Source organism: Mastigoproctus giganteus, chromosome 8 (genome assembly GCF_048544385.1).
Source record: "Mastigoproctus giganteus isolate SK-2022 chromosome 8, ASM4854438v1, whole genome shotgun sequence".
NCBI classification, from domain to species: Eukaryota; Metazoa; Arthropoda; class Arachnida; order Uropygi; family Thelyphonidae; genus Mastigoproctus; species Mastigoproctus giganteus.
In genome coordinates this window covers 5,330,151-5,354,097 of record NC_143582.1, presented here as the reverse complement: position 1 = coordinate 5,354,097, position 23,947 = coordinate 5,330,151, and the positions used below count along the sequence as shown (strand labels likewise).

General features: G+C 34.6%; 1 protein-coding gene across 1 annotated transcript in view; it reads right to left on the bottom strand.

The window, feature by feature from the left end:
- Positions 1-22,337: 22,337 nt before the first annotated feature.
- The window catches only part of LOC150081220 (tRNA (uracil-5-)-methyltransferase homolog B-like), a 110,433-nt gene continuing 108,823 nt past the window's right edge, over positions 22,338-23,947 (bottom strand). The window contains exon 12 of the mRNA XM_090379430.1: positions 22,338-22,764. Coding sequence (XP_090235556.1) covers positions 22,506-22,764 — 259 coding nt within the window. The 3' untranslated portion in view covers positions 22,338-22,505. The remainder of the gene's footprint in view (positions 22,765-23,947) is intronic.

The following is a 23,947-nucleotide window of genomic DNA, read 5'->3' as shown; positions in this document are numbered from 1 at the left end:
TATATATTAATATAGCTATAATATTCACAACTGACTAAATTAGAAACTGTTAAAATTTAATTATTCATTGTGATATGTTATGCCAGGCCAGTTACTAGTCATGCTAAACTTTTAGGCATGCAATGTCTAAAAGAATAAACAGATGGATTTAATTAAAATTTAGTTAGTAAATTAATTATTATTTCTAACTGAATGTTTTTTAAAACATGTCTAAGAATAAGAATCTGGAGATATTTATTTTAAAACAGACCCTCTCAACTGCATAACAATAATTTAATAACTATATCTAATTACCTAAATTCTTAGGACTACTGTTATAAGTAGGACAATATCCTCATTCTGCATGTAGCCAATTCTGTGTATAGAAGCGAGCAAAGTAGGTTTTCTGCTTAATGTATCAATTTCATATTATGGATGTACTTTGACACAAGTGCACTACTCTAAATGAAAAGCACTGCTCCGACAGAGAAGTATATTGCTATAAAATTCACTGTTTCACCAGAGCAGCGCTTTTTATTTATAGTGCAATACAAGGCACCTCATAGTAAAGTGCCTCAACAACATGAGCTCAATGCACTAAGTAGCAAACCTTGTTTGCTTACTGATGAATCAGGCTATGCCCTATTTGTTCAATGATGTTTTATAACTTTTGTAGCATCTGCCCTAATTTTACTTGAGACTAAATTCTTAAGTGAATTTTATCAATAAATTGCTGAGCACCAAATTTAAATAATTAATTGCTTCAACATATAAATAATGTGTAACAGGTACTACTATGATCCCATTAAAGTTCCATTAATGCTAAACTTAGAATATTTCATAATTACATAAACTATATAGGAAATCCTTTTAATGATAAGGAACCATGAAAACAAAATGGAAGAATACAAGAATATCATAATCCAGTTATAACCTAAATATCCATTTTAAAGAATGAAACTGGCATATTATTTTCATTTCTTTTTTTTTTTTTAATTAAACACCACTTTTGACTAAAGCTAATGCTCTGTTGATGTGAATACAATTTTTGTTCCCACTTCTTAATTTATAGATAACAAAAATTGTATTTCATATAAGCAGAACTTCATTTGCCCAATCTAAAAAATAAACTGAAATACAGTTATAAGGAAATTATTTGCATGTTATTTGCACTGTTCTTCAAAAATGATCAAAGACGGATAAAAAAATACAACTGCATTTTCTGTTTACCTAAGGCAAAGCCTTAATTTTTGTAGTTCCTAAAGAAGAGTATGCTATTCATGTTTATTAAGTATTTCTCTCCCCTCACCCAAAACACTATTTTTAAGAGACACAGTATGTGTCTATTAAAAAAATTACTATTGTATTACAATAAAAAGAATTAATTCCAAGCATTCCAAAATCATAAACATTCCAAAATCAAAAGTTTATTCTGAATAGAATAATATTTTGCATGATAAAGAGTGTATGTATTCCTTTGTACTTGATAATAATATTTTTAATATTCTTCATATAACACAGGTGTGCTGTGTCACATATATATAGCTGTCTATTAGAGATTAGCAACGAGGTACAACTTACAAGTGGAACAACATATTGTAGGTAGAACAGGATCCAACCTAGACTTGCACTATTAAATATTAAGCATACTATAAAGCATACAGAAAGAATGCAACAAGTGTCAACAGCCAAACACTGCTACATTTATTAGCTGTTGGCTCTTTTTATATTTTGGCGAGGAGAAATACTGATTATAAATAAGATTATCAAGATTATCACTGCTCTCTTTTTTTTTTTTTTTTTATCAGAGGCTTAATATAAAGTGCAGCTGTTCATTAAAGCTTCCTTTAAAGAACAGTTAACAGGTCAGGGGAGGGAATGGTACTCAACTCAATTAATACATTAATTAATATATTAGATTAATTGTATTAATACAATTAATGATTAATGCATTGCATGAACACACTAAATTATTTTTTCCTTATAACTGTACCAAGTTCTAATATTTAGGATATTGTGGATATTTCAAATCAATTAATATTTCAAATCACCCACCCACCATTCCATTTCAGGTAACAAAAAATCAGCTCATACTTCTATTCCTTAAAAATATTAGCAATTATAAAAACAAAAATGAAATGTTATATTTTATTTAATTATGTGCTTCAAATACTATTGTATATTATTTAAATATTAATAGAAAATAAAAAAATAACTAGAGGTATTTGTAATGTGCAATAGTATCATATCATTTTTTTGAAAGATGAGCTCAATTTTCATTCATACAGATAAAATCTGTTGTAATTTTACATTTGAAAGAAGATTATTTGCATCCAGTTATCTGCAAATAACTATTAAAGAATCTGAAGCGGTACTGTGCAAAAACATGTGTAAACTGCAAATGTTCAAAATATTTCTTCGATGCTTAATAAAACTGAGTTCATAGTGACAGCCAAATGGTATTTCTCTTGGACATCTATAAAAAAGTAAATACTGTATAATTTTCTCAGGATGTTATATCTAATGATAAATGCTACTTAGAGAAAGGAAATGTTGTGCCACTTGTGTTTTCCAAGTCTGTATACATTATGTCTGTTAATATTTATTATAAAAAAAAAAAATCACTGATATCTGATTTAAGCCCCAATACTTTTCATTTTCTTATTAAACACTGCCTGTAATCAAATCTTATCAGGTAGTCCTTGATACCAACTCTATCTGCTCTGAGCTAATGATGTAATATCTTCAGATCACTGGACAAATTAAAATGAGATATTTATATGAAATGCGTATGTGTGTAATTAATTTCTACTCTAATAGGCAGACAAATTGTAGATGTTTTTTGAAAAGAAAAATTTGCTCATTATTTGAGTACTTAATATTCACAGTCACATAAATTCAACACAGAACTGGAATAAAACAGAAAAAGAAAGCATGCATTATGTGATATTTTTTGTTAATAAATTATTATAATCTTTTCTTTTTTATCAATATTGAGTCCAACCATCTCTTGCTCAGGAACCCTGTAAGTAATATGTACCATTCTGTGGAAGCCCAATCTTTCCATTCATTCCATTCTTCCTTAAATAAAGGAACTCCCTTTATATAGGAAAATCTCTTTAAAATATATAAAGGGATTTTCTAATATAAAAAAAAAAAAAAATCTCTTTATATGCTACCCTAGCTGGCAGCAAGAATTTGCTTACTAAAAATAGAATTCACTTGAATAGATGAAGTAGAAGGTTCTTTTCTATGATCATAGAGGAGACCCTTGAGTGTTCAGGGACTTCTAACTGGCGGGGGAAGAAAGAAGCATTAGAAAGATTTGCTTCTTTCATTAGAAAGAAGCAAATCAGGAACGTTAGCAGCATTAGTAGAGGCATATGATGCAAGAGGCATATTATGCAGCATCTGCCAAAAAAAAAAAAAAACCTCCCATTTCACCCCTCCATTTGTTCCATATGCCTGTCCAGCTCAGCCTTAAATTTATTTAGGCTATTAGCTTCCATAACAAAAGATGGAAAACTGTTCCACCAATCAACTACCTGCTGGCTAAAGGCAAATTTCCACACATCCATTCTACAACTATCTTTCCTCAATTTGAAACTGTGCCCCCTCAAGGTTCTTAGTCTAAGCAAGAGGAAGAATCCCATCAGCATTCAGCTTGCTCAACCCATTCAAGGCCTTATACACCTCAATCAGATCACCTCACAGGCACTGCAATTTTCAGAACTTAAGCCTTTCTTGGTAAGAGCATCCCTTTGTTCCCCTCACCAATCTTGTTGCCCTTCTTTGTACTCTTTCCAGCAACTCTACATCAAACTACAACAAACCAAGATTCTTCCACTACTTCAATCTGTCCTGTTTGGAGAGTATAACAGGGGTTTATCCCACAGTAGAACTGTGAGAATATGAAACCAATGGTCCCATAGTGGTTTTTTTTTTGTTTTTTTTTGCTTTTTTCATGGTCCCATAATCCAATTGACTTTGGTGGTATCATAGAAAAATATTATTATTAATAAATCTGCTTATTATCTGTAAGGTGTGCCCCTAATACAGTCCTTTTGACAATAGAGTAGGTAACTCTATTGTCAAGGAAATGGGAAATATATTGTTCAAAAAGTATAGATGGAATAGGATCAGGATATGTCTACCAGGGACAAAAGGTGATGATGATGTAATCAGGATATGTCTACCAGGGACAAAAGGTGATGATGATGTAGAGGAGACATCATCTTTTAAGGGCACATAAGGTGACACTGTTGTACATATTGGCACTAATGACATTAAGTGTAGGAGATCTGCGGACTTACTTAGCAAGTATAGGTCAATGTTGAAAAAAAGTTGTGTTAGGGTTAAAATCAAAAGTGTTTGCACCTCTGCCCACACATGATAGGAGGGAATATATAATGGGAGCCTTCTCAATCGATTCAGCACCAGATTATAAAATAATCCAGCCTAAGATTATAAAATCTTAGGCCGTCTATCCAGTTGACATGGGTGGACAATGCAATGTTGAGTCAGTTTGGCGTGACATAAGCACAGGAAAAGCAAAAATGAGTGCAGGCATGTGTTATAGGACAAATGACTCAGATGAGTAAATGAACAACTATACAAAGAAATAGAGTGGGCCAGTAAATCAGAATTTCGTGTAATGGGGGATTTTAACTTCTCAGATACTGACTGGAACTTGTGGGTTGTCACTCACAGACTAACAAGACTTTTCTGGATTTAGAAGATGACTGTTTTCTACAACAGCATATTATTATTAATATAATATTAATAAAATATTATTATTAATAAATCTGCTTATTATCTGTAAGGTAATACAGCCCTTTTGACAATAGAGTAGGTAACTCTATTGTCAAGGAAATGGGAAATATATTGTGCAAAAAGTATAGATGGAATAGGATCAGGGTATGTCTACCAGGGACAAAAGGTGATGATGGCGTAGAGGAGACATGTAGAGGAGATGGTGTACACAAGAGAGAGTAATACTCTTATTCTGATTATCAGCAGTGATTATTTATGCATCAAGAATCTGCAGATAAAAGAACCACTAGGTGGCAGTGATCACAGTGTATTGATTTGAGATTTACTTAAAGATGTAACTAGAATCAAAGGTAAAGGGAGGGGGGCTAAGGTAAAGAAAGCCAACATGAGAACGACGAGAAACATCGGATAACTTACGTGGAAAATTAGTTTCCCGAGACTGGACTCTAGCGCTGCTCGCTTAGTAAACAGATGGTAGATGTTATTGGTCTGGAGCCGACATCGAGAAGGATATATTGATTGACAGGTAGGCGTGGCAAACGATGAAATGATTGGTGGTGGGCACGACAGAGGACAGGCTACTGTGTAGTCATTGGTTGGCATTATAATGTGTATTTATGAGTAAAGAATGGTGAATAATAGTTTGGTAATGAACGGTAAACAGGTAATAGTAGCGATGAATCTTTTGAAGATGGAAGAAATTTGTAAGGAAAATAAAACGGTTGATTTTTTGATGAAAACTAAATTAATAAAAGTTTCGTTCTATTCACTTTTATGTTCTTCCTTGTGTTTTTTTCTCATTATTAAAATCAGATCATTGGCGTTCATGAGTGTTTTTACTATACTGTTGATTTAGGTTTGGTTATGAAAAAAAGAAAAGGTTTCTTTATTTTTCGCTATATTTCGTAATCGACCTTAAATGATAGGTTAGGAAATAATATAAACGGTTTCCTTATATTTAGTGAACGTTAGGTTAGGAAATAATATAAGAAAAGAAAGATTCTATATATATATAGTGAATAGCTGTTGAGGTGTTGATTGACGTTATGATTCGTGTGTATCTGCACGAGTGTCTTTAAAAATAAAAGTACTGTAATAAAAAAATAATATTTTGTTAATAAGCAATTTATGCGCTACTCCACATGATTCTAAAGAAAAAAGGTTAGGTTACCCCCTCCATTTCGGGACGGGTTCAAGCTCCCATGGGATTCAAGTGGAGATAACCTGACCTTTTTTCATCATTAGGGCATATTATTGAACAAGAAAATAAAAATACAGTCATAAAAAAAATTATTTTTTTATGAATGTATTTCTAAATATGACTGTGATTCTAAAGAAAAAAGGTTAGATTACCCCCTCCACTTTGAGAGGGGTTCAAGCTCCCATAGGATTCAAGTGGAGATAACCTGACCTTTTTTCACCATTATAGAAAGCGTTCATTAAGGTAAGTTACCATTAGTGTTGCTAAAATGATACTAACCCAATGTTATCATGTGTTCTGTTTGCGCACCAATCAGCACATCGTTTGCCATGCCTACCTCTCAATCAATATATCATTCTCGACTTTGCTCCAGACCGATAACACCTACGATCTGTTTACTGAGCGAGTAGCGCTAGAGTGCTGTATCGGGAAACTAATTTTCTGCGTAAGTTATCCGACGTTTCTCGTCGTTCTCGTTTTGGCTTTCTTTACCTTCGCTGGGAGGGGTTTATGCTTTCATAAAGGTGACTACAGTGGTCTCAGACAGTTTTTAAATTCTATAAAATGGAACCAACTGATGATGTTACCAACAGCAAATTCTAAATGGGAAGCATTCAAGGAATTAATTATGAAAGCCACTAGGCTTTTCTTAGCAATGAACCAATACTGTTCAAGATTTAGGCCTAAGTGGATGTCAGATAAACTAACGAGACTCGTACCAAAGAAGAAAAATGCATGGGATGCATACAAATTGACTGGTTGCAAAAAAAAAACATTTTTTAACTTTCTGTATTCTATTTTACAAAAATGTTTATCTAATAATAAAACACATCGTTTTTTGCCTTTTATAATCATCCATTGGTGTTTCCCATACGAAATTCCAAGTAGTCTGCAACATATTTGGACTCCATACTTGGTATCTTTTTCCATTTGAGAAATATCTTGGTGAAACCTTCCACCAATTCACAATTTCACTGTAAGTTTGTGATTGATCACTGCCTAAAAAGTTCTGGCAGATATTTCAAATACCTTCCAAGCTCTTCATCTTGGAATAGCAGTTTGATTTGAGGACCCACAAAAATTCCTCTTTAATCTCGGCCTCACTTATTTAAGGAAACGTTTACCTCAAACGGGAAATTCCCTCTCATTTTTTTTTTGTTCATTGCTTTCACAAATATTTTTATCAAACCTAACTTGATATAGTGTTCACTATTTAATGGAGGTAAACTGATTTTTGACTTATCCACCAAAACAGAATGTGCTACATTTTACTGGCCTGGTGTAGTTTCTTAACAGTCTGGCCATTTTTTTACCCTTTAGTGGCAATCCTTTGCTCAGCTCTCCCACTCACATAAAAAGCAGCAGTATATATTGTATCTATCTTCCAACCCAGTCAGCAAAGCCACCAATTTTAGGTCAGCACAGATATTCCATTTGTATTCTTGACAGCATATTTTTTTTGAAAAAGAACCTATAGGTTCTTGTATGTTTCTTTCATGTGAACGGCATGGGCCAATGGCAAAAATGGATACTTATTTCCATTATGGAGTAAAACTACCTTAAAACTGACCTTGGATGAATCAATGAAAATTCTCTGCTGCTGGAGGATGTGCTCAAGATGCAACTCTTTCATTAATTCCTGGACATTGTTACAATAAACCAAAACACCATCCATGGAGTAACAGATCGTTATGTTAGATTGCCTCTTCCTATAAAAAGATACCTTGATACCCTTTTCAAGAAGATTCCACTGCTGAAGTTATGGTCCTAGTAACTGAACCTTGGTTTTGGAGAGTTCCAAATCTCTGACCAAATCGTTCCAGTTTGACTGAGTTATTAGATGCAGCTTTGCAGTATCAAGAGTTGAAAAGGCTGGATCTGTACTCAATCTGGATTCTGCATCTTATGGAAAATCCTTTTATGATCCTGAATCAGAGTCAAGTCCATAAGTTTCTGGTGGCTGTGGCCCTGGCATTGTATCATTAAGAGGAAGGGGAGCTAAGAGCAGAAGGTATATGTTGTATATGAAGGTATATGTACTCTACTTTATGCTTGGATTTCCCAGAAAAACCAGAAATACTGATGATGCAAAAGTAACAATTGTTTATGTAGTCTCAAGGTTCCCACCATATCACCGGAACAGCAAAAGGCATCGATTTATGACTACTTCTAAGCCAGCCTGTTAATATCCTTGAACATGAGCTACAGGAAATCCTATACTTTATCTTGAACTCCAACCTTACATCCAAAACAGGGTTCATCGACTTTTCTCATAAGTTGTGACAGTGGCTTCCACTGTGATTTTAATACCACTTCTCTGCAAATGTAGCAAAAGCTATCAGGCTTATTTCGACAAGAATGTGACATATTTCATGTATGGTTGAGGTACACACATAATTATGAAATTGTAGGTTTTTATTTCTAATTTAAATACAATTTACATTAATGCACCGGAAACACTTGTTTTCTGTGCATTAATGAAAAAACTTGAAAAACGAAAAGACCTGGGGATAACTGTGCAGTCAGATATGAAGTTCTCTGATCAATGCAGGCAAGCTGCCAGGACAGCTCATGTGGTTTTGTCAATGATATACAGGAATTTTGCCAGCTGGAATGAGGAGGTAATTATCTCATTGTATAAAGTGGTGGTCAGGTCACATCTTGAGTACTGCATACAGGTCTGAAGCCCTCATTTTTGGAAGGATGTCGAGCAGCTGCTGGAACAAGTAGAGAGAAGGCCAATGAGATTGGTGAGGGGAATAAAGAGGTGGTCTTAACAAGAAAGGCTTCAGTCCTGCAAATTGCAACTTCTGGAGACTAGGCAATCTGACTGAGGTAATCTGACTGAGGTGTTTAAGGCTTTGAATTGATTGGGCAAGCTCAATGCTGATGGGATTCTTCATCTTGCTAAGAACACATACATGAGGGGGCATCAATTCAAATTGAGAAAGGATGGTTGTAGAATAGGTATGCAGAAGTTTGCTGTTAGCCAGCAGGTGGTTGATAGCTGGAACAAACTTTCATCTGTTGTTGTGAAAGTTGATAGCTTAAATAAATTCACGGAAGAACTAGAAAAACTATTGGAGGGAATGAATAGGTGAAATGGGAAGTCTCAAGTTTTTCTGAGGTTTTTTTTTTTTTGCTGATACTGTATAAGCTTGCTTTCTTGCATCATTTGCCACTACTAATGCTAACAGCAAGTTCACATGGAGGTCTGTCAGGGACTACAATAAATGGTTACTGAAGACAGAGAGGTGTCATTTTTTTTTTTTTTTTTGGTTGATGCTATATAAGCTTGCTTCCTTGCATCATTTGCCACTACTGTTAATGCTAATCATCTGGCTAGGAGGGTTTACAATTATACAAATAATTACATAAGAGGGGCATATAAAAAGTTTTGTCAAATACATGCTCTAGGTACAAAGGTACAAATAGGTGGAGTAATAGGAGATAGTCATAATAGCATTTATTCAAAATTTTATCCATATAACTTATTCTATTTCTTTTTGGCAGGCATGATTCTGAAGTCTGCTGGCAATCAAGCCAAAAATGGAAAAATTTGAGCAGTGAGCAGTTATAAAATTCCTAATAAAAGAGAACATGAAATTGCCCGAAATCATTCAATGTTTGAACAATATATATGGTGACTCCTCCATCAGAGCATACAATCTGGAGATGGTTTATTGAATTTAAGAAAGGCAAGCGAGAGAGAGAGAGAGAGAGAGAGATATCGAAGATAACCAAGGACTGTGTAGCTAGCAACAGCCCAAAATGAGGAAATGGTCAACGAGGTGACTAAATTAGTTAATGGAAGACATTGAACAGATAGCCAGTAAAAGTAGATTAACCCTGGGTTAGCACATGCCATTTTACATGAGCAGCTATGCATAACAAAGACATCTTGCCAGTAGGTTCCAAGAATGCTGAGTGACAGTCACAAAGAGGCAAGAGTGAACATCACCAGAGCTTTTTTGGAGTGTGCCACTTTGAATGAAGAAGAGTTTTTGGCCCGAGTTGTTACTGCTGATGAATGTTGTGTTCACTACTTTGATCCAGAATATAAAGTTTCCACCATGCAGTGGAAACATGACAGGGCACCTACTTCAAAAAAATTCAAAGTGCGAACCTCAGAAAAAAAGATTCTGTTGATAGTCTTCTGGGATTGTTCATAGTACTACCCATTGATTTCCTTGAAAAGGATATAACTGTGATGGGGAGGTACTACATGGATCTATTAACCAACTTATGAGAAAACGTCGAGTGACAGTGACAAGAAACCCGAGGAGTGATGTTGCTGACAATGCCTCATCTCACAGATGTGAACTGACAGGAACAATGGCCAAACTGTGATTTGAGTCTTTGCCACATCTACCTTATTCATCTGATATGGTTCCATTTAACTTTTACTTGTTTGGAAAATTGAAACAGTATCTTCATGGAATGCAATTTGTTAACACATCTGGAACAGGCAGTGACTGAGTGGTTTTACAAACAGAATACAGATTTCTACAAAGAGAGGAGTTTCAAGTTGAAACACAGATGGGAAAAATGCATAACTGTGGGTGGTGACTACATAGAAAGTCTTAACATGCTACCTGAATTTTGTGAGTCTGGGATTATAGGAACTATAGGTCTGATAAAACGTTTTGAATGCTCCTTGTTGAATATATACAATATATGAATGTAAGGCATTTAAATTACATATCATATTGTTAGATAACTGCATAATTATATTATTATTATTATTACAAAATACATATGAGGGCTATTCAATAAAGAATGATCATAATTTTTCATGAACAACCATACAGCTTGCTATTTTTAGCTGAGCTACAGAATTTAAGACCAAATCAAGCCGTATCTCAAACTTAAGTGTGCAAAATGTTAAAAGAAGCTTAATGGTGAATTTACACTTCCATACAGCATAGCTTGCAGGTGGTTGTTATTGTTATTTGGTTTTTAGAAGCATTAGCAACTAAAGCCATATTGCTCCGGGAATATGCGGTGGTCATTTCCTGACCTTTCCGTATCTTCCATATTTGGTGGTGATGGGCTCGAACCCCAGTCTAATCAAGAAGCATGTGCTACACACTGCTGCTCCTTCCCACCTGGCTATGCTCGCAGGTGGTTTAGAATGTTTAAAGATAGATGTGATTTAATCACAAAAATCAGTGGTCCTAGAGCTACTGCTGTCACCACAGAAACCAAAAACACTGCTTCTGTAATCATGAGATCATCATATAACAGTAAGGCAACTATATATCTGATAAAATACATGGATTTTGGAGTTGGAGGCCTGTTTAATTTTCGTAAGGCAACTGTTAAACACGTCAATTGCATATGACCTGTTTGTGCATGCTGGGTTCCAAAGCTACTCACACCTGAACAGCTTAATACTAATGAGATTCTTCCTCTTGCTTAGACTACACATGAGTGGACACAAATTCAAATTGAGGTGGTTGTTGTTGAGTTTAATGACACATAGGTTGCTGGGGCCATATTGTGTCTTTCTACAAATTGAGGAAGGACAGTTACATAATAGATGTGAGGAAGTTTGCAATTAGCCAGAGAGTAGTTGATTGCTAGAACAAACTTCCATCAGTTGTTGTGGAAGTTGATAGCTTAAATAAATTCAAGGAAGAACTGGACAAACTTTTGGAGCAAATGGATAGATGAAATGGGAAGTGTTGGGATTTTTTTTTGCTAATGCTGAATAAGCTTGCTTCTTGCACCATTTGCCACTACTAATGCTAATGCTAATAGCAAGTTTGCATGGAGCAAACAACAGCAAGTTTATCAGGGGTTAAAACAAATGGTTACTGAAGACAGTGATATTCAGCACATGGTGATAACAGTGGATGAGACATGGCTTTATCATTTTGAACCAGAGAGTAAGCAATAAAGCTGTGTTTGGAAGTTATGTCATCGGCAACACTAAAAAAAGAAAAAGTTGTGGCTTCTGCAGGAAAGGTTATGATCATCTCTTTTTTTGACGTTCAAGGAATAGTTTACCAGCATGCTATAAAATATCATACAATTGTTACAGGACCTCACTACAGAACTGTGTTGCACATTTTTTGGGATCATGTTCATCGCAAACAACCACACAACTGCATGCATGTGGGTGGATGCTGCATAACAACAATGCAAGACCTCACACTGCTCAAACTCATTGAGTACTTAGCCAGCATTAATGCCAAATGTGTTCCTCATCCACCTACAGCCTGACTTCGCATCCTGTGATTTATTTATTTTTTTTATTTCCAAAGTTAATGAAGGAGCTGTGAGGAAATTATTTCCAGTCATCAGAAGTCGTAAAGACATCAGAGGCGATTTCTAAATGCAGGACAAAAAATGGCTTCCACCATGTTTTTGAAGAATGGCAGAAACGTTGGAGTAAGTGCATTTCATCAAATGGGGACTACTTTGAAAAGAACCGTCAAAATATAGATAATTAATAAAGTCACGTTGGGAAAAAAAAGTACGATCATTCTTTATCAAACAGCCCTCTTATATATATATACACACACACACTGGTATTCAAAAAAAGTGCATCACCCCTTAAAATTGTAATTTTTGTCCGAATAACGTAAGTGTATGGCAATATTTCTTACAGATTGCATCAGATAAGACTGACACGCGTAGGTGATGGTGTAATATTGCATCAGCTGTTACTTTCAGCTATATAAGCATGCTCTGCAAGAGTTGCAGTCATTCCTTCCTTGTGTCGAAATGGCGAGTTATGTGCAGTTGATGCTACAAAGAAAGAGTGCTATTGTTGCTTTACATTAGGAAGGATGCTCTTCCCGTCATATTGCTTATAGAATGTCTTCTAATCAGTGAGTAGATTGACAGTGAGTAGATTTCTTTCCAAACTTAAGAATACTGGTTCTGCTGATAGGAAAAAAGGAACCGGATGCAAACAAGTCTCTATGCAAAAATAGGACCGCATTTTGAAGAACTTATGCCTTAAAAACAGTAAAGCTTCTTTGTCTGAGCTGAAAACAGAATGATAAAATGGACTTGTGGCCTGTCATCCTAAGAAGAAGCCTCTCCTCACACAAAAAATGAAAAAGGTCCAATTAATTTGTTGTAAGGAGCATGTCAAAGGACCCTGGAGCAGTGGAAGTCAGTTACTTTCTTGGATGAGAAGAAATTCAACCTGCATGGCTCTGAAGGGAGACAAACAATTCGCCATATATGGGGTGAAGAATACCATCCAGATTGTATGGTGTCTGCAGTGAAATTCCTTACCAGCCAAATGATATAAAAGGTTCATAAAAGGTCCTGCAGTTTATAAAAGGTTCCGTAAATGCCAATGGATACCTGGCTATATTGGAAGGCAAATTGCTGCCAACCATTAGAGACCATTTCAACCTGCCAAGTAACTGCATCTTTCAGGACGACTTTGCCCTTTGTCATCAGGCAAAATGTGTAAGTAGGCACTTCTGTAGTTACTTTAGCTTCATTTCTGCATAGAGGCTCAACAGTAATGTGTTTACATTTGTTACAGATGAAAAAATAGTTGGTTGTTGTTGTTGTTTGGTTTTTTTAGGAGCATTAGCAACTAAGGCCATATTGCTCCGGGGATATGCGGTGGTCATTCTCTGACCTTTCCGCATCCTCCGTATTTGGTGGTCATGGGCTCGAACCCCGGTTGGTCAGAGGCAGTTCAACTAAATATTAGTTTGCACCTGGTGAACTTTTCATTTTGTTTTCCATTTAAAATGATAAAGTGAAGCAAAATGAGGGCTTCTGATAACATTTCAGCCATAATTGTCGTGTTGTGAATGCTCATTTTGGAATATTTTGAGAGCACCTGTCAATATTACTTAGCTTTGCTATTAATAAATATTAATATTATCCTTAACTATTAATAAATATCTTTTGTTTATATTTCTATTTGTGATGTTAGTCATTAATATAACATACCATTGTGAAAAAGGGTTAGAAATGTGAAATTCCAAGGTAATGCACTTTCTTTGAATACCAGTGTATATATAGAACAATAATAAATCTGTATCTAGCAACTAGTGGGACATACAGTTATTCCACTGAGTCAGTTGGTTCATCTGCTAGCTCAGTAATGGTAGCTGATTATCCATGACCCTTGCTGTTGTGGAGCAAGAATCAGTGGCGTAGTCAGGGGGGAGCAAATGCTCCCCTATCATAAATTTTGTTCTGCTTGGTGACTTCTGCCCAAGTGACATTCAAACAAACAACTGGCACATATTTTATCCCTTTGTTCCCCCTCACTTCAAAACCTGGCTACGCCACTGGCAACGATCACTTCTAGCTATAGGCAAAGCACTGCAAAGAGACGTGCCTGATATTCCACTCTGTATGCCCTTGCTTGCAAAGAATTCAGTTGGAGCTATGTGGAGGGAATTTAATATATCAAATGTGTTAAAAGAGAATATGAACATATTGTTAAGAGTAAATAGGTTATACAGCATAGGATGCAGAGGCAAGCTGGGATTGTTCTGGTACCTGTTCTTAGCATTAGCAGAGGCATACAATGCATGAAAGCAAGCTTATGTAGCATCACCAAAAAAAAAAAAAAAAAAAAACCTCCCATTTCACCCCTCCATTCGTTCCAAATTCCTGTCCAGCTCAGCCTTAAATTTATTTAGGCTATCAACTTCCACAACAAAAGATGGAAGTCTGTTCCACCAATCAACTATCCGCTGGATAAAGGCAAATTTCCGCACATCTATAACTATCTTTCCTCAATTTGAATCTGTGCCCCCTCAGGTTCTTAGTTTCAACAAGAGGAAGAATCCCATCAGCATTCAACTTGCTCAACCCATTCAAGGCCTTATACACCTCAATCAGATCACTTTTCAGGTGCCTACTCTCCTGGTGCTGCAATTTGCAGAACTTAAGCTTTTCTTGGTAAGCGCATCCCTTTGTTCCCCTCACCAATCTTGTTGCCCTTCTTTGTACTCGTTCTAGCAACTCTACATCCTTCCTAAAATGAGGCCTCCAGACCTGTACACATAACCTATTTACTGTACACATAACCCTATTTAATGCAGATGAGTCAATTGTTTCATTATCACTTTTGCCAAGGTAAGAATGTTATTGTTTATTATTCTGAGCTGCCAAGACCTCACTTCAAGAGGAATTGCCTGGAGATTGTAAATGGGTTTCCAGCAACTTCATTTATCAACCTCAATATCCAATATTCTACTAAAACGAATCTGTTGATGTAAATCTGGGGAGCAGAAGACCATATTACTAAAGCAACAGGGGAATTGGTAATATACAAAGCTGGATGTATTTTTTATTTAATGATGAACTCTTTATTACTTATATCTACAAGTTTCTGCTGGATCACACACACATGGATACAAAAGTGTTCTTCTTCTTTGTCATCACAAAACAGTTTTGAAATGTGAGGCTTTTATTGCAGATAAACCCTAGATCAATATAAGATTTTATCTTCTGAACCTGGTTGCCACTGCATAAGTTTAAATGTCCAATTTTATTTTTGCAAATATCATCTATGCAGACTTTTTTCTGAGTGATTTTAAGGCCTATTTGTCAAAGGGTGGGGGAGCAGTATTTTTCAAGATTCAGAATGGTCATTGTCTTGGTGTAGAGGAAACAAAGTTCAATTATCACTCGTATGTATATAAAAAAGATAGACTCCAGACATTATGTTAATTTCATGTTGAATGATTCGACGAATATTAAAAATAGTATTATCAAAACATTAACATGTCGAGCATCAAGAATTTGTAATCAGGAAAAATTAGATGAAGAACGTAAAAATATCTCCGTAATCCTTTCTAACAGTGTGACCACACTGTTAGAAACTGGGTCACAGTTGGTAAAACCATATACAAATATAAGAGAATTTCAGGAATGCAATATTAGTTAATAATAATAAAATACAGAATATGAACAAACTTAAAAAAAACCATTACAATTCTTTATATTCTTTTTATATACAGGAGAGAAACCATAAGAATATGCAGAAGAATATGGATTGGATGTGGTTTTCAAAGCAATAAACAAAATAGGTAATTTTCTGAGGGATGCAATTCCCCCCCCTCCCCCCCCAACAAGATACAAACACTTTATTTACAAAAAACCTGTGTGGAGGTGGAAAAGTTTACATCAGGGAGACAGGAGAGCTATTTAATACAAGGGTGGGGAGAAGTGTAAACATGCAGCAAAAGAAATACCAGGAAATCAGAGATTGCAGAAGTTGTTCATATGCTTTAAATATAAAAAAATTTGAAATTATAGGAAAGTAAAGGAATTTTACTAAAAGAAAAATTAAAGAAGCAATGTACATAAGAAAATTTAAAGACAAGATAATAAATAGAAAGATGTGGAACAACACAGATGTAATACGGATGCAATTTATATTATGCAATTTGTCATTATAAATTTATATTTTCAAAATATAAATTTATAATGACAATGCAAGGCTTTAGATATCTTAAAATACCGTGTAGATGGACTAATAATAAAATAGCAAATGCTTAAAAAAGCGGTACTCACCTTGAATAAATCTGCATGGTTTAATTAAAAAGGGTTGGTTAATATTTAGGATGAACAGTTGAGTTAAAAAGACATTAAAAATTTATAATGTAAAAAAAATGCTTTTTTCTTTTATCATTTTTTTTAAACTCATGCTACAAAACCCATGCACATTAATATAAGGGATAAGATCTTTAAAGGATAAGAGGTTTTCTCAGTCTCTCTCTCTCTCTCTCTCTCTCTCTCTCTCTCTCTCTCTCTCTCTCTCTCTGATTGAACAATCACGACCAATTACTCTCTTATGATGTGTTCTCCATTTTCTTACTTGCTTGGATATCTTGACCACCAAAAGGAAATTGCATGTGATCAAAGGATTGGTGTAAGTTTCAGAATGTGATGCTCTTCATAAAGTAAATATCACAGAATAACAGTGTTTTTCAATTGTATAACAGTGTTTTTCAGATAAAGCCTGGTTTAAAGTCATGATTAAGGAGCTGAATAATCATGTTTACAAATCTTTTAAGGAATTGTGTTTGTGCCTCATCCAAGTATATGTGCATCTTAAGGCCACCCACATAAAATGCAAAATTATCATATGTCCCAGCTTTAGGGCAGCTAATAATGGTAAATTATTGCAAGAATTTAGAAATTAGAGTCATTAAGAAAACGCTACAACAACCAAAATATCCATTTTCAAAATTCTTGGGGAAAGTTTACTACAAAAAAAAAAAAAAAAACCTTAAAAAGGCACCCCACTCATATGTTTGTATACTAGTGCTAGAGGTACAGTTAATAAATTTGATCAATATGTATCAGTTAAATCAATGAATGTTGACATAGCAGAGATATCAGACACATGGCATCATTCATATACTGGATACAGAACTTGAATATAGTAAATATGATGTCTACAAGAAAGATGTGCATGATGGAGGGGGGGGGGTATGCTTTTATTCAGAATGGATAAATTCAAGAAGAATATATCCATTTGATGTGGAACATCAGAATAATACTGTTTGTCTTGTCTGATATAAAGAGAACAGCAAAATTAGGAGTAGGAATGTAACAGTATAATGATCGTACGTGCAACAGTGGGAAAGCAAATCAGAATGTCTTATTTTGAAAGACTTGAATTATCTAGACATATATTGTGAACTGTGGTGGCTTTAAATGCCAAGTGTTGTACTAACAACCAGCATTCAAAAAGAGTTGTTTAGACAGTTCTTGAACTATCTAAACAACTGCCTTCTATATTAATATGTTAGTGGTGCCAATAGGAGATCAATATTCTTTACTTAGTTATTACTAAAGATTCATCTGCCATTAAAAACCTTCAAGTTATGGAAATTAGTTAGTAGTACAGTAATGTTTTAATATTGGAAGTAGTGAAGAAAATTAGTTATCAAGGGATGGATTTTCAGCTCGACCAAGTGAAACTACTATAGGTTACACATGCTAAATAAATGGAGCACCTCCATAGCCAGGTGGGAAGGAGCAGCAGTGCATAGCACACGCTTCTTGATTAGACCGGGGTTCCAGCCCGTCACCACCAAATATGGAGGATGCGGAAAGGTCAGGGAATGACCACCGCATATCCCAGAGCAATATGGCCTTAGTTGCTAATGCTCCTAAAAACCAAATAAATAAATAAATAAACATGCTAAATAATGCTATATACCATACACCTTTTCATATTTCTAAATAGATACCACAAAGAGAAAAGTGAAATGGATAACCAAAGAACAGATAAAATTGATAACAGAAAATAAAGCTGATTGACAGACTACTAAGAGACTATGTGCAGGATAGATGAGTGGAAATTTTGCTTCAGCAGCAAATGTTTGTTGGAACAAACTTCTATCTGGTGTTGTGGAAGTGGGTAGCTGGAATAAATTTAAGGAAGAATTAGACAAACTATTAGAGGGGATGGATGAGTGATATGGGAAGAAGTGGTATTTTTTTTTTTTTTGCTGATATAAGCTTGCTTTCTTGCATCATTTACCACTGCTAATAATATGATGGAATGGATAAAGAGTTTATAATTAGATTACTTAGGGTGTGAAACAGGCTAAGACAGATTGCAAAAAAGGTGTTGGAAGGGTTCCAGGAAAGATAGTAGAAAGTTCTTTGTGTATGTTAGTGCTAAAACAGAAAGGAATAAACTCTACTGACAAACTATGGGAAAATAGCAGGATCAGTACAGATAACTCGATACAGATAGCTGATAAGCCAGTTCTTTGCATCTATATTCATACATGAAAATACTTTAAGGAAAAAAGGAAATTGTTACTTTAGCTGACAGATAATCAACATTAAGTAAATTCTGAAGTTAAAAAAGTTTAATGAAAATTAAAAACAAGGGGCCTTTGCATAGAACCCTGAGGGGCTCCATTCATTAAACTGATTCATTTGGATCACTGTTCATTTACAACTCTTTCTCTTCTACCACTTAATTTGCCCTTCATCCTAACCCCCAACAACACTTCTCTAATTCGTACATAAAATGTTCATGTGGCGGTTATGTCAAATGCTTTTACACATATTAACCACATTTTGAATGCTGTAAGCAGATCTGGAAGTGATATAAACATTTAAAAGAGATATCAACTTGAAAAGCAAACAAAAATGGCAATAAGATTAGTGTAGATGCAAAAGATATTCTTATAGGAAGGTACTGCAACTTTATAAGCTGCGAAGTTTAAAAACTGCAGATTTCTGAGGACCTGAGTAAGGTGTTAAAACACTTCAAACATCACTTCTTTTAAAAGCCTTAAAAGAATTGAGCAAATGTAATGATGTAAATATATTATTTTTTTTCTTTCTTTCTTTTTATGATATCATAAACAAGAGAACATGGATTAAGGAAAGATAATTATAGATGAAATATAAGAAAATTTGCATTTAGTCAGAGAATAATTGACTACTAGAACAAGTTGTCTAGTCTTGCATAGTCAAACAGCTTATGTATTTAAAAAGGGATTAGATAAACATTTGGAAGAAGGAGACAAGAGTGATATGGGAAAGTGCAGACTTGTAAGTTTGACTTCTGCGGTAAGAAAAATTATGGAATCTATGATTAACAGTGCAGTGCAGCGTTACCTCGACATTATGAATGCACTATATAGATTAATTTGTTAAGATAAACTGTTGTCTGACTAATCTGATAACTTTTTATTGACAGATAATAACTGCATCTAATTATTGGATATCACGTTATTGGAAATTGGAACTAGTTATTGTAAACTGGATATCATTTACTTATATTTCAGAAAAGCATTTTACAAAGTCCTGAATGTCTTGTTCATAAATTTGAGAAGTGTGGTATCAAGTGTCGGGGTGCTACAATGCTCTTAATGAACCAATATTACAAATGGGATCCCTCAGGATTCAATGAGAACCCTTGCTGTTTTTAATTTTAATTAATAATACTGAAGATAATATTAAAAGTTTCACTGATGATATTACATTGCACAAGATCTCTCTCTCTCTCTCTCTCTCTCTCTCTCTCTCTCTCTCTCTCTCTCTCTCTCTCTCTCTCTCAGGGTAACTCAGAAATATTTTTTTTTTGGCTGGTGCAGTAAAAGCTTCAGCTTCCTTGCAACATATGGCTAATATAATAATAATAATCAAAAAAAAAAAAAAAAAAACAGATCTCCACTTCATGTCTACACTCATGTAACTTTTTTTTTTTGTGAAAAGACTCAGCTACACGCTGACCGGGCTAGACGGGTGGGTAAAGAGCCTGCCTGGCAACCCAAAGGTTGCGGGTTCGAATCCCGCCTCAGGCTTGGATCAAAGTACTGCAAAAACGTTGGGAGGTGCATTACGACCACAGAAGCCGATGCGTCAACAACTACTAAAAAAAAAAAAAAAAAAAAAACTCAGCTACACTTCCCACGGTGCAGCACATCATTTTTATGAATGACACTTCTGCAATAATTGGAATTGCCTGCTAGGGTAAGAAAGGCATAAAATCATGAAGGTTCGTGTTTTGAGGTAGTGTACCAGAAAAGTTTAAATTTCCTTTTGCTTTTTGTTTGAAACACTATTTATGCATGTTTTTATATTACATTTAAAAATTATTGTTTTAGGAAAGTGATAGAAGAGCAAGAAAATGATAAAAATACAGGATTAAAAAAATTAACTATTGTAACTATGAACACAGAATTTATATGTAGGACAGCCAAAACTAACAACCTGAAAAACAAAATTTCATTCAGAAATACACTGCATGATGCTTATTATAATCACAGATAATATTATCACTTTTATAAAGTCCCAATCAGATGTATACGAATATATAGAAAAACACAGTGTTAATTGTAATCAGCACTTCAGTTCATGTTATCACCTTAAACATGTGCAATGGAAGTGATTACATAACATCTTCATTCATTCTTGAACTCCAATATATTACATATCTAGTTACTGCTGTTGCTTCATAGAATTCATATATGGTTGTTAGTGTCTATTATTCCACGAAACAGAAAAGTAATATATTTGTACTCCTACCAATCTGACTGTTTTACAGTAGAGTATTAACCCTCTTCTAATTCTTGATTGTAATATTTTATTTGTTTTTAATAGTTTATATGAATGTAGTGCTCACCTATGTTTCATATTGTGTTACCTGAAATGTCCTTGTCCATCTGATATACGAGACAATAAGTTAATAAGCAAAATAACCCATCAATAAAACTAGATGAGAAGGACCATTAAAAAGAACATAAACCTAACTAAAAAAGTAAAATTAAGATTAAGTTAATTTAATTTGGTTTAATTTATCTCTTATCACTTAGATAATTCAGCTGTGACATACCTAAAATTCTTCACAATTGACTGCATGCTCTGTTAGAGATTCAATTTCCAGTTAGAGGAGCTGTTGCCATTGTCATCTGTGACATCAGAATGTTGAGCAGATGATTCTAGTAGATACTCTAGAATCTGTTACTGCCCTCTTGTGGTAACCAATTTGACCTTTCAGGATTACATACAGTCTGGAGGGGAGGAAGATATTTCATTTGAAAATCTCTTGGTATCCCTTGAACTGATCCTACTCCAGATTAGGGAAACTGAAGGGGGAGAGGAGGTTTCTAAAGAATCTAAGAGAAAGACAATTTTAGGCTACACCATGCCTCATCTCAGATGCAGGGAATTTAACGAAACCTGGACTACTCAAAGTGACCCAGTTACCAAAGTAAACAGGGAGAGGGCAAAATTCCCTTTCCCTTCAGTTAATCCTATTTTTATTGAACAATGAGAGACCTAACCTATTAAGGATATTTAGAGGAAATCCAATGCACAGGAGTTTTGTCATCTTCCTCCAGACTGAGCAGCCAGATTTCCTGAGATAAGTACAGCCACAGATAGTTGCATAATATCTCCCACATTCAAATTTCAGCCATTCTGACCTTCTGGAGTGACCAATAGCTCACCACTTACTTAGTTCACAGATAATGCATGCAACAGCTCACCACTCAGTTCACAGATAATGCAGGCAATAGCTCCACCAATCTCATCTCTATTACCCAACCACGTTCCAAATTGGCTGCTACTACGAATTTTACTAATGACCATGGCAACAGCAGTGAGGATATACAGGGCACTTGTTCTTTAACATATATTTAAACTAATGTTTCTGTTGGTTACTTAATACAGCTCCAAATTCTTAAAATCATCATAACACACTCACTATATGGAATTCCACATTTCCCAATGTTTTCATCAAAAAATTACAAGTAAATAGCTCCACCAATCTCATCTCTATTACCCAACCACATTCCAAATTGGCTGCTACTAAGAATTTTACTAATGACCTTGGCAACAGCAGTGAGGATATACAGGGCACTTGTTCTTTAATATATATTTAAACTAATGTTTCTGTTGGTTACTTAATACAGCTCCAAATTCCTAAAATCATCATAACACACTCACTATATGGAATTCCACATTTCCCAATGTTTTCATCAAAAAATTACAAGTTGTTAGAGCATTTAAGTCAATAATATTTAGCACAATTTCACTTCAACAGTTGCTATGGAAAACAGAAAACCTGGCACTAACTACGGTGACGCTTGAACCATGGTTGCCACTGTCTACTTTTTCTTCTACCCCTCTCATCAGGATCATAAACTTCATAACAATCTTCATCATCACCACTATCCGTTTCATCATCTTCACTGTCTGGAACAGTTTCTCTCTCAAACATTACAACTAAAGAACACTGAGCTGTGTGGGGAAACATATCAACAGGAACAGCCAAAGTAGGAAGAAATGGTGCATCTGTCATGACTAAACTTCTACTTGGTGTACACAGCCTGAAAAAAATCATGCAAATAAAAATAAGAAAAGAAGAAAATACATTAAAGGTAATATTTTTATAAGAGAATGAAAAGTCCCCACTTATATAATTAAGAATTCCATAAATTTCTGCAATTCTTGAAAAAAAGAGTAAATAATCATAAGATCACTTCATGTGTTGGATTTCTGTACTGCACTATGTTCCTGGTTTAAAATTTTAGGAAGTGAATAGATGACTAGACACTGTAGTGAATATGAATGAATAGACATTGTATGCATGTGAATGAGAAAGGAAGAGAGAGAGAGAGACTTATTTTAACTTTAAATTGATTTAAACATTTTCTTTGCTGGTGATATCCATCACCTAAAAAGAAATAAACTATTCTAACATTTTATACACTATGATAACTAATTTTAATAAATCGGCATCACATTATAAACCCTTTACCAAGTTCTTCTCCACATGCACAATGAGTAAGAACAAGGATTGCAAATTTGCCTTTCCTCAAACTGTTTACATCATTAGAGACATCTCTTATAACATGGCATCAGTTTGAGAAAGGCAAATGGTTTGTAATGTGATGATACTTTATTAAAATTACTTATTTAAAATAACTAAATGCACAAGGCATAATACATTAAGAGTGTAATATCTATATAATATCGGTGTGTTGATACACCATAGACAACTCTTAAGAAACTACAAAGTAGTTGTTGTAGGCATCATTTGCTCTTTCTCATATTGTGCTCTGCCTTCACGACGAGTTGCCATATTCCAGAGCACAATATGAGAAAGAGCAAATGATGCCTACAAAAACTACTTTGTAGTTTCTTAAGAGTTGTCTATGGTGTATCTACACACCGATATGATATAAAATTACCTATAAAGTGTTAGATCGGTTTATTTCTTGACAGGCTTGTTTTATTACTTTAACTACTATATTTTTAATCATTAATAACTGCTACATATCCAAAGTATACAACATAAATTACAATTTTCTTAGCAAGTAATAAATTCATAATTACAGCAAACAGATTAGGACCAATTAACTGAAAGGCTGCATGAGATACTTCTGAAAATATCCCTCGTATATAGATAAAATCCCTCCACTGTCATATTTTTGTTCTTCAGTTTTTATTGTTGTCAATAAAATAGGCTAATCTGCATATTTCAATTACTGAAATAATCTATACACTATG